At 34.4% G+C, this 15,812-nt stretch overlaps 1 protein-coding gene across 2 annotated transcripts; it reads right to left on the bottom strand.

The window, feature by feature from the left end:
* Positions 1-1,347: 1,347 nt before the first annotated feature.
* LOC101488319 (uncharacterized) lies at positions 1,348-13,217 on the bottom strand. 2 transcript variants are annotated; one of them, XM_027335162.2, is made up of 10 exons: positions 12,867-13,217; positions 11,586-11,645; positions 11,139-11,195; positions 10,741-10,793; positions 4,075-4,126; positions 3,662-3,730; positions 3,509-3,568; positions 2,837-2,879; positions 2,365-2,409; positions 1,348-1,850 (listed from the first exon to the last, which is right to left on the bottom strand). In XM_027335162.2, exons 2-10 carry the CDS (start codon positions 11,602-11,604, stop codon positions 1,787-1,789), a joined length of 462 nt encoding a protein of 153 aa, XP_027190963.1. In that variant the 5' UTR covers positions 11,605-11,645; positions 12,867-13,217; the 3' UTR covers positions 1,348-1,786. The 2 variants fall into 2 exon arrangements, with proteins under 2 accessions (XP_027190963.1, XP_004500077.1); XM_004500020.3 differs by lacking the exon at positions 11,586-11,645 and having other exon boundaries at positions 12,867-13,215.
* Positions 13,218-15,812: the final 2,595 nt, after the last annotated feature.

Here is a 15,812-nt window from a genome sequence, read left to right on the forward strand (position 1 = left end):
GTTTGTATATAAATTATAAGTTCAATTGTAAGAGATTGGTCTTATAATCTTTAGAGACAAGGTTCAAATCTCCTCAAATACGATTATAAAATAGTCATTATTATTACATGAATTATTTTTGACATCGTAAAAGTTACATATCCAAGACATGTCCAATCCCACACTTTAATTTAATCACATATGTAGTATTTTACTGTAATATACTATTAATTTTTTAAAATTTTAGTAATTTTGAATATAATATTATCAATATATTCCACCAATTTGAACAAATTAATATTTTTTTATTTAAAAAAATTTGATTTATTTTTTATTTGTACAGTTTTTTTTACTATTCTTTTTTATTTGTATAGTTGATATTAAATTTGCTACTCGAGTTTTTTTTCTTCTTCTTTTTGACTGAAATTTTGTTACTCAAGTTGATATTAATTACTGTTGTTACTCAAGTTGATCTTAATTTAGTCAACATATTTGTTATATATTTTATTTATTAAAATTATTGTTACTTATCTATTATTCATTTTCTTTTTTATTTTAATTTTTATTATCTAACATTATTCATGATGTCCTTTTATTATTTATTCATAGTGGTAATAAGAAAAAAGACCGTATAATTAAATAAACTATTATTGTAAAAAATAAACTGAAGAACTATTATTGAATGATGATGATGTGTGATGCAAGTCAACGAGAGAACCGAGCGGAAGTAAAAAAAAAATTCAATGTCGTTAAAATTACAAATTATGCCATTGTGTTTTTAATTGATTTTTTTTTTTGTTTGAATTTTTCATTTTTTCATGGAATATTTTCAATATTTTCATAAACAAACATTTTTTCTACAATTTTCTGTTTTCAATAAAAATGTAAATAGAGAACACTACAAGTAAACATACCATTACTTTTTATAATTCCAAAGTAAACACATTCTTGATTTTTAAGCTTAAGTTTGACTTCAGTAAAAATCTCATATAGTATGTTTAAAAATATATTTTATTTAACATTTTGAATAAGTAATTAAACATATCTTTAAATAGATTAACAAATAAATATGTGAATAAAATTAAATTCTATTTTAATCAACCACTTGATTTTACAATATTATAAATGTTTAATAGTATTGATCATTGATCTCATATAGATAGTGATAAGGATAATGACTTCATTCAAAATTAAGTGTAGTTGCACATGAGGATATATATAGGAGATACAACAGGATAACTGACTCCTAAGATAACTCCAATGTGAACTTTTCAAGTAACAACAACTCATAACTAATTGTTCCAAGCGACAATGATAAAATTGTAATAACAATCCAATACTACGTACATATTTTCATAGACAAACAAATAACTAAGCCAATAACTTTTGATTCAAATTCTGTGCCAGTTCAGGTTTACAGATCAGACTCAGACAAGGGTCCTTGCTTGCAAGGTCGCCCAAAAGTACCTTTACATTACATCCTGTATTTCTTAATGTTTAGATTCGAGACATCACAATGCATCAAATCTAAGAGATTATTCCGAACGAACAAGGTAACTCGGCATGGCAAGATGCCCTGCAAATGCATAATGCATAAAGTTGTCTAACTCATTGGTCATATTCCTTGAGCAAATGCAAATCAATGAATTACAATTTCGAGAAACTCAGACGCACACATATATTATGCCAAAATTTCTTGAAGGAATAAATAAAACATCATGCACGGCTTTTCAAAACATAGCATGAGTAAAAATCAGGAATGTTGTGTCAGCAGGCCCCTCCCTTAATTGTGATGGTTGATGAAAGTTCAAGTTGGAGGTTGCCAGGTTCCAGGTTTAAAACTTGCACCAGACCCAGTTGGCTCTGAAGACCTAAAAGCAAAATTTTACCAAAACAATTAATAAATGATATGAAATATGAGGGTTAAAACATGGAAAATACATCCGATAAAGCCCATTTAATATTTATGAAATGCTTGTATTATTCCTCCAGGTTTTTTTTTGCAACCATTTTACTCGTGCGACGTATGCACTGTCTATGTCAATGGCTAATCTATGTCAGGGAAACTGGCGGGCAATTTTTAGTGGGGTCTCCCCTCTCAACCAAGTTTTTCTATCCACATGACTCGAACCCAAGTCTTTGCTTAAGGAATCTAATTCCAATTCCACTTGGACCAATGTAATGTCGGCATTACTCTGGGTTTATGAACGGGCATTTTTTTTTTTTCTTAACATTCCAATTCCACTTGGACCAATGTAATGTCCGCATTCCTCTGGGTTTATGAACGGGCATTTTTTTTTTTCATTAACTTTTAAGATTCATAGAAGCTATACTCAATCAGTGATCCAGTGTACATTGACTCAGTATATAAACATTTGGACTTACTCAAGCTCAACTTCTGCATTCTTAACTGGGTTATCTTGAAAATTCCTGCAGAAAGATCAAATGATTACTCTGTTGAATAGTTACTCCTGAACTACGGATAGAAGACACAAATAATCGTTAAAGTTCAAAGAATTTAAAATAATTTTTTTAGAAACAAATATGGATTTCAAAACAAATATGTATCCTTAATAGTTCAAACATAGTCACTGGATTTATTCTCAGTAGTTAGATTCTACTTCTTAATGAAGTTAAACCACAATATTGTAACATGAATACATACAGAGAAGATTTCCTAACAAATTCCTGAAAATATTTAAACAAAATGGAGGGAAGAAAAAGATGAATATTAAAAATTCATTAAATTAAGGAAAAAAAAGACATAAGAAAGGAATAAAACAAAATGTTTATGCATAAGAAGATGCATTTCAAGCAAGATGTTGATGCATTGAACTATCAATTTCAAAAGACCGACCTCAAGTCATCCTTTGCACCAGATGATTCTTCAACCTCATTACCTATATAGGAGAAAACGTGTCAAAAGCTTTATTCAAAGCATAAGTAGTGCTTATGTATTGTGAGAAACCTCTTTCTGCAAGATTTTATCTCTCCTTTCAGAAGGACGGGGACTAAAAGCCTCATAACACAACTTATGAACAATAAGTAAAATGAAACATACTCCCTTATTCCTAAACTTTGGTAGTTTTAGCATTTTTATTTTGTTTCAGAACAATTGGTGTTTTAGAAATCCAAGGTATAACTTTTCCTTGTTTTCTAATCATATACCCTCAATATAATTAAGATAATTTATATTTATGAGATTGTTTGTTATGAAGTATTTATAGTCTTCGCTTTTAAAAATGAGAATCTGTATAACAATTAGTGAAAAATATAAGGGCATTTTGATACAAAAATACATTAGTTAAATAACTTCATAATCTGTGTATTTTTACCTTAAACTACCAAAGATATGGAATGGAGGGAGTATTAGGTTGCATAAAGCACCTTGAAATCAATGTCAATGTCAAGCTCCAGTGTATGTGTTTGATTCAAATTTATCGAAATAATTTTTCTTTCAAAAAAGGAAACAAAAATAAAGAAAGAACTTGATATTTCTGTCAAATAAAGAAAACAACAGAAAGATGACCTTCGGAAGGAACTGGAAACTGCCGAATAAAACTTTTCAAGTCTGGACCACTGTGTTCTCCTGTATGGAAAAATAAATTAGTATTAGTTATAACTGCTAAGAGTAAGTAAAGAAAAACATATTGCAATAACAATCAAAATTTAAGCTTCCAACCAGTGCTGCTGACACGTCTGACTCTACTGCCTTCTTTGGCTTTCCTTTCCTCTTCTTCTTTCTTGAGAACTTCGTGAAAGAAAAACAGTATGTTAAGATCTCTATATAGAACGAAACTTGGCTAAGAATAATGTTTTTTCACAATAATGAGAACTATCTCATGTAATCTACGTAGCAGCAACATGTCAGATTGAAGGCGTGTTTAGTGTGCAACAGTGAGACAACACTAACACATATGGTTACAACTTACAATTACTTTTAATTTTCAACTTGACAGGGTCGAGTCCGGTGTCCGTGTTAGTGCTATAAAACATTTAATGCCAATGACGAACTAACACGAAGAACCTAACTAAATGAGAGTGAAAAATTCAAACAATTTGATTAGATAAGGTGGAAGTATAAGTGACACATACGGGCAACATTCTCTCTAACTTGTTCACGTCTTGCCTCCAATTCCATTTGTTCCTAAAAAGGAATAAAAAAGCAATTCAATTAATACTATAACAATTTCGCTAGGCTGAAAACTTTCATAAAACATATTAAGGGCTAGTTTAATGGTTTGCTACCCCATTGCAAACTGGAGGTATTAGTTTCGAATAAAGAATTCAAGAAAAACTAATTCCTTTGTTTTTTCTTTTTTGAGTTATGATCCCTTTAAAGAGATACCAAATTTACAGCTATCACAACACGGTTCATCACATAATATCGATTCCCATGATTAAGAGGCACAATTTTTCCTTCCAATTCATCAAACACCTACCTGATGTCTCTGATAGGAATGGGTTTGGCCCCACGAGTGATGAGAGGGATCTCTTAGTTAACAGAGATGAGGTGAGGCCTAAGCAATGGCGAGTATATGTGAGAAAGCATAAGAAAGCAAGAAAAGTGTGATTGCCTAGATGGCATAGTGAGTTAATATTTCACTAATAAATAGGAGTGTGTGGGGAAGTAGTTGGATGGTTTTTTTTTTATTTTTCAGTTACACCTTAGAGGTTGGGCAGTGAGAGAATTGTTTTCTCTAACTGAGGAGCATTAGCTCTGGAATCATTTTCTATTTTCATATCCATTAATACAATGATTCTCTTCATCTAATTATATCTTACCTCTGCTCTATTAATTGGTCTGACCTGCTGCATTCATGCAAACCAGAATGGACGCAAGAATCACCGAAGTGGAGGAGCGTTTGGGACGTGTGGAGGCCAGCATTGAGTCGTTACGTGACTTCATTGGTTCTGAAATTCAGAGAGCGTTGGCGATGCGTGACACGTCTCAAGACAATATTATAGCGGTCACCTCACCGTTAGATGAATTTCGTTTAGCTGTGAAGAAGGTGGAATTGTCGGCGTTTACCAGTGATGATCCAGTTGCTTGGATCGCTCGAGCAGAAACGTATTTCGACGTACAACGCATTTCTGCAGACGTGAGGAATCAATTGACGAATCTCAGTATGGAAGGTCCTACGATTCATTGGTTCAATTTATGGCACGATTCTACAGAGGATCTATCTTGGGAGAGTTTGACGGAGGCGTTGATCGTTCGTTTTGGTGGTGGTCGTTTGGAGAATCCTTGTGAAGTATTGAAGGAATTAAAACAATCTGGACCTGTGGAGGATTACATTGCTGAATTCGAATTGTATTCTTCAGTGTGGCCGTTTACCAGAACAACAGTTTCTTGGTTATTTCATTGGTGGTTTACGCCATGATGTTCGTTCTCGTGTGCATACCTTCAAGCCTCGTAATCGTTACTTAGCGATGCAATTGGCTCGTGATGTTGAGAGTGAATTTGTTGTTGTATCGGGGCAGGGATCTGGATCTCACTACAAACCGGGTCAAGGTTCTTGGGTCCGATTTCAAAAACCTAATTGGGCCAATCACGAAGGGGAAGGGAACAAATCTGCAAACCCTACCCAGACTAGCAACAATGTGGGTAAAATGTGTACCGGGTTGGGTCTTGGATCTCAAGTCGGGTCAACACACCCTCCCAATTCTACTCCACCTTCACGACCAAACTCTGGTGACGTTTCACGCTGTCACTCACACGGCGCTCGCCATTTACCAAGTGCAGAGGTTAATGAGCGTCGCGCGAAGGGACTCTGTTTTCGTTGCAATGAACGATGGGATCCCCTCCATCAATGCGCAACAAAGTAGTTACGATTGGTTGTCTTGGGGGACGATGAAGTGGTCAACGACGAAGGAGACATTGTAGTGTTGGAGGCTGAGTCAAAAGAAGAGATTGCACAAGAGGAGTTAGAATGTAAAGGGATGGGAGTTTTTGGTGTATCCACCACTCCAAACCAGGTTCGCTCAAGGAAAGTAGAGGGCTGTTTGCAAGGTGCACCTACTTTGGTTCTTATTGACAGTGGAGCCACGCATAATTTCATATCTCCTAAGGTGGTTGAAGCTCTGGGACTGTCTATGGTACCTTCTACTCCCTTGGGTGTCAAGTTAGGAGATGGTCATCGAGTTCTAACCATGGAGAATTCAGATGGATGTGGGAATGGTGCAGATTTGTTTTGATGCTTAGGTGTTGGAGTTAGGGGATGTAGATCTGATTTTGGGAGTTGTTTGCCTGGAAACTTTGGGAAGGTGACCACGGATTGGAAAGAAATGTCTATGGTGTTCAACCATAAGGGCAGTATGGTGAAACTCCTTGGCCAAGCCTTAGAGGAGAAAATGGCTACTTTTCAAAGCATCGTCACTTCTTCTCGGCTGATAACAGGCTGTGAATGGCCTACCTTGTTGGAGGTGGAAGGTTCACAAGTGCCTCGTGTCTCTGATCAACAGACTAAGGAGTTGCAAGGATTGTTAGATCAGTTTGCTATTGTATTTAAAGAAATCCAAGGTCTTCCTCCTGCAAGAAACACTAGCCATTCCATTGAACTTTTGCAGGGTGCTGGTACGGTAAGTGTGAGGCCTTACAAATATCCTCATTTACACAAGCATGAAATTGAAAAACAGATTCAGAGCTTTATGCAGCAGGTGGTGATTAGAAACAGCACTAGTGCTTTCTCTAGTCCAGTTATTTTGGTCAAGAAGAAGGATCAATTTTGGCGCATGTGTGTAGATTACCATGCACTTAACAAGGTTACAATTCAAGATAAGTACCCTATCTCTGTGGTAGATGAATTGTTAGATGAGTTACATGGCTCGAGTTATTTATCTAAGCTTGATCTTAAATCTAGTTATCATCAAATTCGTATGAAGGAAGAGAATATTCATAAAACTGCATTTCGTACTCATGAGGGTCACTATGAGTTTATGGTGATGCCATTTGGCCTTACCAATGCCCCTGCAACCTTTCAATCAGTGATGAAAGATATTTTTAAGCCTTTTTTAAGGAAGTTTGTATTGGCTTTTTTTTATGACATATTAGTGTACAACAGTAGTTGGACTGCTCATTTGCAGCACTTGGAGATGGTTCTAAACATTTTGAAACAACATCAGTTTGTGGCTCACGGGAAGAAGTGTGCTTTTGGTAAACACCAAGTCGAATACTTGGGCCATGTCATTTCCAAAGCTGGGGTTGCTGTGGATCCTGCCAAGGTTAGCAGTGTGTTACAATGGCCAGTCCCTAAGAACGTCAAGGGGGTGAGAGGTTTTTTGGGATTAACGGGTTACTATAGAAAATTTATAGCCATTCTAAACATTTTGAAACAACATCAGTTTGTGGCTAACGGAAAGAAGTGTGCTTTTGGTAAACACCAAGTCGAATACTTGGGCCATGTCATTTCCAAAGCTGGGGTTGCTGTGGATCCTGCCAAGGTTAGCAGTGTGTTACAATGGCCAGTCCCTAAGAACGTCAAGGGGGTGAGAGGTTTTTTGGGATTAACGGGTTACTATAGAAAATTTATAGCCAACTATGGGAATATTGCTAAACCCTTGACCGAGTTGACAAAGAAGGATAGTTTTAGATGGAATGCTGCGGTTGCCGAAGCTTTTGAGAAATTAAAAGTAGCTGTTACAACTGCCCCAATTTTATCCCTGCCTAATTTCAAATTTCCTTTTGAAATTGAGTGTGATGCCTCAGGAAAAGGGGTTGGTGTTGTGTTGTTGCAATCTAAACATCCCATTGCGTATTTTAGCAAGGCTTTTGAATCATCTAGGTTATCTAAATCGGCCTATGATAAGGAGTTAATGACTTTGGTGTTAGCTATTCAACATTGGAGACATTATTTGTTAGGAAGGCGATTTGTGGTTTATTCTGATCGAAAGAGCATAAAACACTTGTTACAGCAACGTATTACCACAACAAATCAGAAGGAATGGATGACTAAGTTGTTGGGTTTTGACTTTGAGGTGGTGTATAAGGTGGGAGTGGAAAATAAGGTGGCTGATGCTTTATCTAGAAAAAAACGAGCATGTTGAAATTCATGCTCTTAAATCTTGTCCTTTATGGCAGCAGAGCAGCCAATTGCAACACGAGGTATCGCAAGATCCCTGGCTTAAAAGCATTGTGGAGGCTATTCAAAAGGATCCTACTGCTAAACCTGGGTTTCCCTTAAAAGATGGCATCTTATTCTACAAAAATAGGTTAGTTATACTGGCTAACTTACCACTTATTGAGGATCTACTTAAGGATTTTCATTCTTCCCCTAGTGGGGGTCACTCCGGCTACCTACGCATTTTATATTGGGAAGAGATGATGAAAATGGTGCAAGATTTTGTGAAATCTTGTGACACTTGTCAACGCCAAAAAGATGCCGCGACTACGCCTAGTGGGTTACTACAGCCACGACCTATTCCAGTTTTGGTGTGGAGTGAGATATCTATGGATTTCATTACTTGTTTGCCCAAAAGTAATGGATTTGAAGCTATTTTGGTGGTGGTGGATCGTGTCTCCAAGTATAGTCATTTCATTCCTCTTAAACATCTATTTACTGCTCGCTCCATTGCTGCTATTTTTGTGAAGGACGTGGTTAGACTACATGGAATTCCGGAGTTGATTCTTAGTGATCATGACCCCTTGTTTGTGAGTATTTTTTGGAAGGAGTTGTTCAAGCTAGTAGGCACAGTGCTTAAAATGTCTTCGGCAAACCATCCCCAAACTGATGGCCAAAAAAAAGGGATTAACCGCTGATTAGAAGTCTATCTACGTTGTTTTATTGCAGATCAACCTAAGACATGCGCACATTGGATTCCGTGGGCAGAATTATGGTTCAATACCACATTCCATGTTTCCACAGGGTTCACCCCTTTTGAGGTGGTGTATGGCAGGAGACCTCCAGTATTGGTGCAGCTTTTGGAAGGGAAACCAGAGTAAAAGCTGTAGCTCAAGAGTTAAGGGACAGGGATGAAGTTTTGCGTCAACTGAAAGCTAATTTACTCAAAGCTCAAGAGTACCTGAAATACCAAGCTGATAAGAAACGCAAGGCAGTGCAGTTTGATGTTGGTGATTGGGTTTTTCTCAAATTAAGTCTTCATCGACAACAATCGGTTGTACATAGGATTCATCAAAAATTGGCTCTCAGATTTTTTGGTCCTTATCAAGTCATTAAGAAGATAGGGCAGGTTGCTTACAAGCTACAGTTACCAGCAACATCTAAAATACATCCTACTTTTCATGTGTCTCTATTGAAGAAAGTTGTAGGCAATTATACTGCTACAACTCAGTTACCTATCAGTTTGGAGTCTGACATTAGGGACATTATTCCTGCTACGGTTTTGTCATGGAGGCATAAGTTTGATGGTGGGCGGCATAAGCGAGAATCGTTGATTCAATGGGAAGGCATGGATGTTGGAGATGCTACCTGGGAAGAGGCATTGTTGCTGAAGAGTCAATTCCCTGATTGCGCCTTGAGGACAAAGCTACTATTGAAGGTGGGGGTGATGATAGAATGGGTTGGGCCCCACAAGTGATGAGGGGGATCTCTTAGTTAACAGAGATGAGGTGAGGTCTAAGCAATGGCGAGTATATAAGAGAAAGAATAAGAAAGGGAATGCAGGAAAAGTGTGATTGCCTAGCTAGCATAGTGAGTTAATATTCCAATAATAAATAGGAGTGTGTGGAGAAGTAGTTGGATGGTTTTTGTTTATTTTTCAGTTACACCTTAGAAGTTGGGTTGTGAGAGAATTGTTTTCTCTAACTGAGGAGCATTAGCTCTGAAATCATTTTCTGTTTTCATATCCATTAATACAATAATTATCTTCATCTAATTCTATTTTACCTCTGCTCTATCAGTCTCCAAGCATGTTACCCCAAAAATCACATTCACACCTCCAAGATCCAGCACATGTGCATTTACAATGATATCAAATCGTATCATCAAACCGGAACACTTTCTTTTGGCATCAACCGGTGACCATCACCAAGCCTCACTCCTAATTTCTTAGAAAAATTCAAATCCAATCCCAAGGTTATGTGAAGTGATGAAATGAAATTGTGACTCACTCGACAGTAAATCAATACTAGCATAGGAATTCCTTCGAGACTCCCTTCTAATTTCTTGTTTTCACTTCTGAACGAATATTGCTTGAAATTCCAAACATCCCCAAAGCATTGCATTTTAAAGCTTCTTTCTCATTGTCTTCATCTACTTCAATAGAATTCTTTAGAACTTTTCATGGCATTGCGAATGATTTGTTAAAGATGATTAAGGTGAAGAAGTTAATTTAAGAGTTTAGGGTAATTGTTGCTATCCAAATACATTAATTTATAAGCAATTTGATAAGTCATCATAATTGCTATCAAGTTCCCTATATTTCTTTAAAGATTGCACCGAGTGTGAGAACAATACAAGAACATAATGTTTCAAGACTGCTGCACTGTTGTACTCATATTTGCAAAGGATTACGTAACCTACTGCACTCCTTGTTTCCATAGTCTGCAACAGTGTTGTCAATCACGGATCGCGGAAACTGGTCTATGAGAATACCTTATGAGTCGACCATTTCCCTCTTATACCTCTAAGTAATATTAAGAGAGACACAAGATCATTCACACACAAGACTTCAATAAAAAATTATATTATATCATGCCATCTAGTCTAGCTATGATCTGGAAAAAGTAAATAAGTATAAAAAAACTTTAGATAATTGCATAGTACAAGCAAAGGGATATATGTAATATGCATTTCAATTTACCTCTGGGGTTGGAGCCCTTTTACGCTGCCCATTCAGCCAACATATCCATTCAACTAAACAATTTAACATCAATTATCCATCAATAATAGGAAATAGGATAAAGAATCATAGACTGTTTTCTGAATAAATTCACATATATCATAATTGGATCCAGTGTTGTTAAATAGCGGTGCTATAGTGCTTTAGTGTAACGAAATTTGAACAAGTTGCTATTGTTCCGCAATCTTCTATTTATCACAAAATATTGCCAATAGTGGCTATAGCTCTGTTGCATAGCAAAATTTGAACAAACCGCTATTTTCCGCAATCAACGATTGACAACATTTACCTTTATTAATAGAAATTGACAAAAACTCAATAAATTAACAGTTGATTGATAGCTACGATAAAATATATACCTGGAATGGAGGTAGGATCCTGCTCTCCCTTAAACACCACCCATCTCTTCTCTTTCACTAGTAAACCAAAACAAACAAAAAGCAGAATTAGACAGATTCGTTGTAACGTGAGCTACAATGCAAATAAAAAACACAGGAAAATAAGTAAGAAGAACCATGGTTTTGAATCAATCTAGCAGATTGAATCAAAATAGTATCATGAGTGAATCAATCTAGCAGCAGAAAATAGCTACCATAAAAACATTTTTTTCTTATTTTTCTAAATTCAGGTTGGCCAAGTGGACCATGACACTTGCATCTAACAAGTCACAAGTTCAAGCATGACAAAACGACACAATTACAAAAAAGAGATGTAGAACACGATAAAACCCTGATTGTCTCTTTTAAGAAAGACACGAAATAAAAATAACAAAACTTAAATATCATGTAGGTTGAATCTGAACGTACTGTTGGTCCCCATTTTCATCCATCAATGGTTTTATGGTAAATACATAATCCAATCACATTCTGCAAAATCCATATAAATTTTTTCAGATTACTACTTCAACAGAGCTACTTTAGATAACTTCACAACCGAAGATATAATATTGCAATTCATCAAATGAATGATGATCATCTTGTGTAATGATTATAAGCAGGGAAAAGTGACATTGGGGCTGAAAATTAAGCAGAACACATATGCACGATATGTCTCCTAGATTCTAGACTCTCTAGATCCTAATTTTCTGATTAAGATGCAATTTTAAGCCTAACAAACATTTTGGTTTTGTTGTTTCTTTTCACAGCAAAAATGATACTTACACATAGAATCCATTATGAATGCAAATGGTGGATCATATCCTAGTAACTTTTTTTGTCATTTGTTTTATGCCGTTGCTAAGCTCTGTAGATCGTTCTATTCCTTTTGTTTTGTATATTTTTGTGTCTCTGTCTATGTTAGTGTTTATGTAATAGCAGTAAACATTGATTAATCAAATATTTGTTCAGTACCCTTTCGTCTGCTAACTGATACATACTATACCCTTTAAAGGTGCCAATTTGCTAAACAGTATATGTTCTCCAATTTGATTAACTTCAAAATGGTTCAGTTCTGATAAATGCATTCATAGTGCAGTGTTCATCTCTATTATTAGTGTCTTGAGGTTTACTACCACAACATTAGTTTCAAAAATTTGTAATGTTGAAGGTGAAAAGTCATTACAGTTGGCACAACATTGATTAGGGCTTCAGCCAAATGTTACATGTTACTACATTCAGTACATGATCATGTTTGGTTCCACTTTTGGAGGTGTAAAATTAAAATTGATTTTCCCTCTCGGATTGATTCTAACTTGAAACTATGATTTGTAGTTTGTGAGTCCAAACATGATTTTTACATATAATAGCAGTGAACATGATTTTTTTCACTGAAATGTATTTTTAACTCAAGTTATAGGAGAATACATTCAAACAAAAATCATGGTAAACTCAGTTTTAACTAAAATCAATTTATTCAAAAATCAATTTTTGCTACATCAACAAAACACACTTTTTAGCATTGCTGAAAAACACCCCTTTTTGGCATACGCGAAGAAGACAACAACAAAAATTGATACAAGTAGAAAAACCCTATATACATAAACCCAAAATCTCAAACTATAATAAAACACATTAATTAATTAATTAATTAATTAATCCAATAAACAAAATTATGATTAAAAACAATAGAAAAGATGGAAAGGTACTTACTGATGCCATCAATTTCTTCGTGTCTGGTGAAGTATTTGTTCCCTACTTTGTCCACTCCCGCCATACTTCGATTGCTGAACAACCCAGCAATCTTCCCAAGTACCCTCCGCATTTTTTTTCAGGAGGTAAACAAACTCAACTGTGGTTTAATTTAATTACAGCATCATGGTTCTATAACTACAACGTTAGAGATTAGAAACACAAATGCAATTTAACGTTAATTCTGGAGCTTCTACGACTTTTGTTTTCTTCTTAATATTGACTGGTTCGGATCAATTTCGGAGCACCATGAACCGGGTTTCTGCGCCAAACTTCCAATCTTCAGCTTCAATTTTCTTTGGTTTTCTCTCGTGGTTTATTAATATTAATACTATTTTTTAAGTAATTTTTATTTTTTTTTTATTTTTTCCTTACGAATATGGATTTAATTTGTTAGCATAACAATCTCATTATTTTAAAAATTATTATTATTATTATTATATAAATTAAATATTTTTTAATATTAGATAATTATAATTTACTGTCGGTATAAATTCTTTTTATATCATGTATATAAATTTATTGACAATAGAAGAGATCTAATTATTTTATATTGATCACTCATAATAACTTAATGTATGGTAACAAAGTATGGAATAACTAGTTTTATCTAAAAGTTAGGTAAAATAACAAATAAGAGATAATTGTAGAATACGATGTGGTAGACAATCTTTTTTTATTTAAAAATTGTATAAATGAGAATGAAAGATATCATGCACCGTGTCACTCAAAAGTTTTTTGGACAACCATAGCTGGAACCATATATTGGTGTCACCATACCTAAACTTAAAGGTATATACATCCTCTGATATGTAAATAGTCTTGAGAATAATCTTCCAAGTCGGTGAGCCAACATTCACCTTGTCTAAGAACGTGTTGCCTTCTTTGAGATATTTGTTCATATGAAGGGAGATCAAAAGTTTATTATTGGGCTGCACCAAACTTGAACACAAGTTTTCCAAATAAAGTCATATTTTTGCATTGTAAACCCAAACCATCCAATTTCTTAAACTTGATAAGCTTATTCCATTAGTATCAGGTTAAATAAATTTCCTCACTCTTCTATCCAAGTTCTCAAAAGCATATCGAGGGAACCAACAAATTTGCACGTTATACATAGATTTGCTAACAATCTACCTTTCCAAACAACAAGTATAATGCAACCACGTCATAGATATACAAGAAATCTTCCTATGTTGTCCGCTCATAATACATTCCTAACCCAAGTATTTGTCCAAGCAATCACTAAACATAATTTTTGTAATAAAGCTTAGGATAGACATTGGTAACCCTATTGACTCCTTTGGAAACAAGGACTCTTAATTTATCAAAACTCCACCACTCTAGATGTTTTACCGGATCCTACGAATTAAAACATTGATCCAATAGTGAAAAATAAGATTAATCAGTTTATTCGAAGCTCCATTTCAATAATATTTTTACATATTTTAAATAAATATTTGGGTTGGATGAGTGACCACCACGTAAAAATGTTCAACAATTTGGATCGTTTTACCCTGTACCCTCCAAATTATCCATGTACTCCCACAAACTGAAAGAAAAGACATAAATACCGTCATAAATATTAAAAGTTACAATTTTTCACCATTTCATCATTTGAGTTTGCCGAAACACAAGTGAGTAACAGAAAATTTCCATTTTTTCGGAATTTTATTTTTAAGCTTTCTGGTAGACAACTTATACTCTGAAAAACTTGATAAAAGTTTTTCAGTACAGAACATCATTTTCACAAAACTTTTTTCAAGTTTTCCGGAACTATTGAAAAACTTATTTCAACCTTTCCGAAACACATACAATATCGGAAAACATCATCCCACAAGTTTTTCGGTAGTTGTTTGTAATTTTGTATTTATTTTTATTTTTTGTTTTTTTGTTTTTAATTTTTTATTCCATTACTATTCATTTTATTTTAACTATTTTTTTTTTTTACAGTTGGTGCGGGTGCTTGAGGAAGAGACAACAAGATAGTACGAAGAACATGTGACGTTGAATCTTCATCATATATGGATGTTGTTCCAAAAATGGTTCAACCGACAACATCCCAGAGAAGACGACGAATTATAATGGAAGATGATGACATGAGAGAACAGGGTCATATATCTATCCCTGAGGCTGATATTGGTATACACGAGGAGAAGGGGATTGTGGTACACGAGGAGAAGGGGATTGTGGTACATGAGGAGGAAGATAATATTGTTATACATGAGGAGAGACTTGTACAACAAGAGGGTGAGCTGACACAATATCTTGGAGGGCCGTATGATATGTCCGTCCTTACACGATACCGACATCAGGCTTTTTTATTATTATACCACTAAAATAAAAATTAAATACCACAATACCACTCTTTTCAAATTATGTACCAAACTACCATCCTTTTTCAACTTTCTATTCCTTCCTCTTAGAAATCGGTACTGGGCCCTAAACTTTCTCAACTACTTTTTTTTTTTTTTTAGAGAAGGAAGGGAAATCGGTTTCCCCAATACCGATTTCTCAACTAATTTTTTTTTTTTTTCTAATTATTAAATTTATTTTATCATTTATAAAATTATTTTTATTAGTGGTACTATTTAATAGGCACATATATAGGGAATTTGATCAATTAATAAAGCCACTTTCATCCGCTGAGAAATAATGCAACACATTATTTTTCGTTAACATCTTTCTTAATAATAAATATATATTTTATTAATCAATAATTATTATTTAAATTAAATAATTAATTTAAGTTTCATTTATTATTAATTTAATTAAATAATTAATTTAATTTAATTAATTAGTTTAATTTAATTAATAATTAATTTAATTTTCATTTATTAATTAATTAAGTAATTAATATTTTAATTCAATAAATAAATACAATGTTAATTTTATATTTTATAATTA

Source organism: Cicer arietinum, chromosome 5 (genome assembly GCF_000331145.2).
Source record: "Cicer arietinum cultivar CDC Frontier isolate Library 1 chromosome 5, Cicar.CDCFrontier_v2.0, whole genome shotgun sequence".
Lineage (NCBI taxonomy): Eukaryota > Viridiplantae > Streptophyta > Magnoliopsida > Fabales > Fabaceae > Cicer > Cicer arietinum.

What these genes read in the sequence shown, in the direction of transcription:
- LOC101488319 (XM_004500020.3), bottom strand. Translation starts at nt 12,978, where the DNA reads ATGCGGAGGGTACTTGGGAAGATTGCTGGGTTGTTCAGCAATCGAAGT. An exon ending in CGAAGAAATTGATGGCATCA is followed by an intron (nt 11,196 to 12,866) that starts GTAAGTACCTTT and finishes TTGGTTTACTAG; the next exon opens with TGAAAGAGAAGAGATGGGTG. An exon ending in CAGACGTGTCAGCAGCACTG is followed by an intron (nt 3,569 to 3,661) that starts GTTGGAAGCTTA and finishes TTTTCCATACAG; the next exon opens with GAGAACACAGTGGTCCAGAC.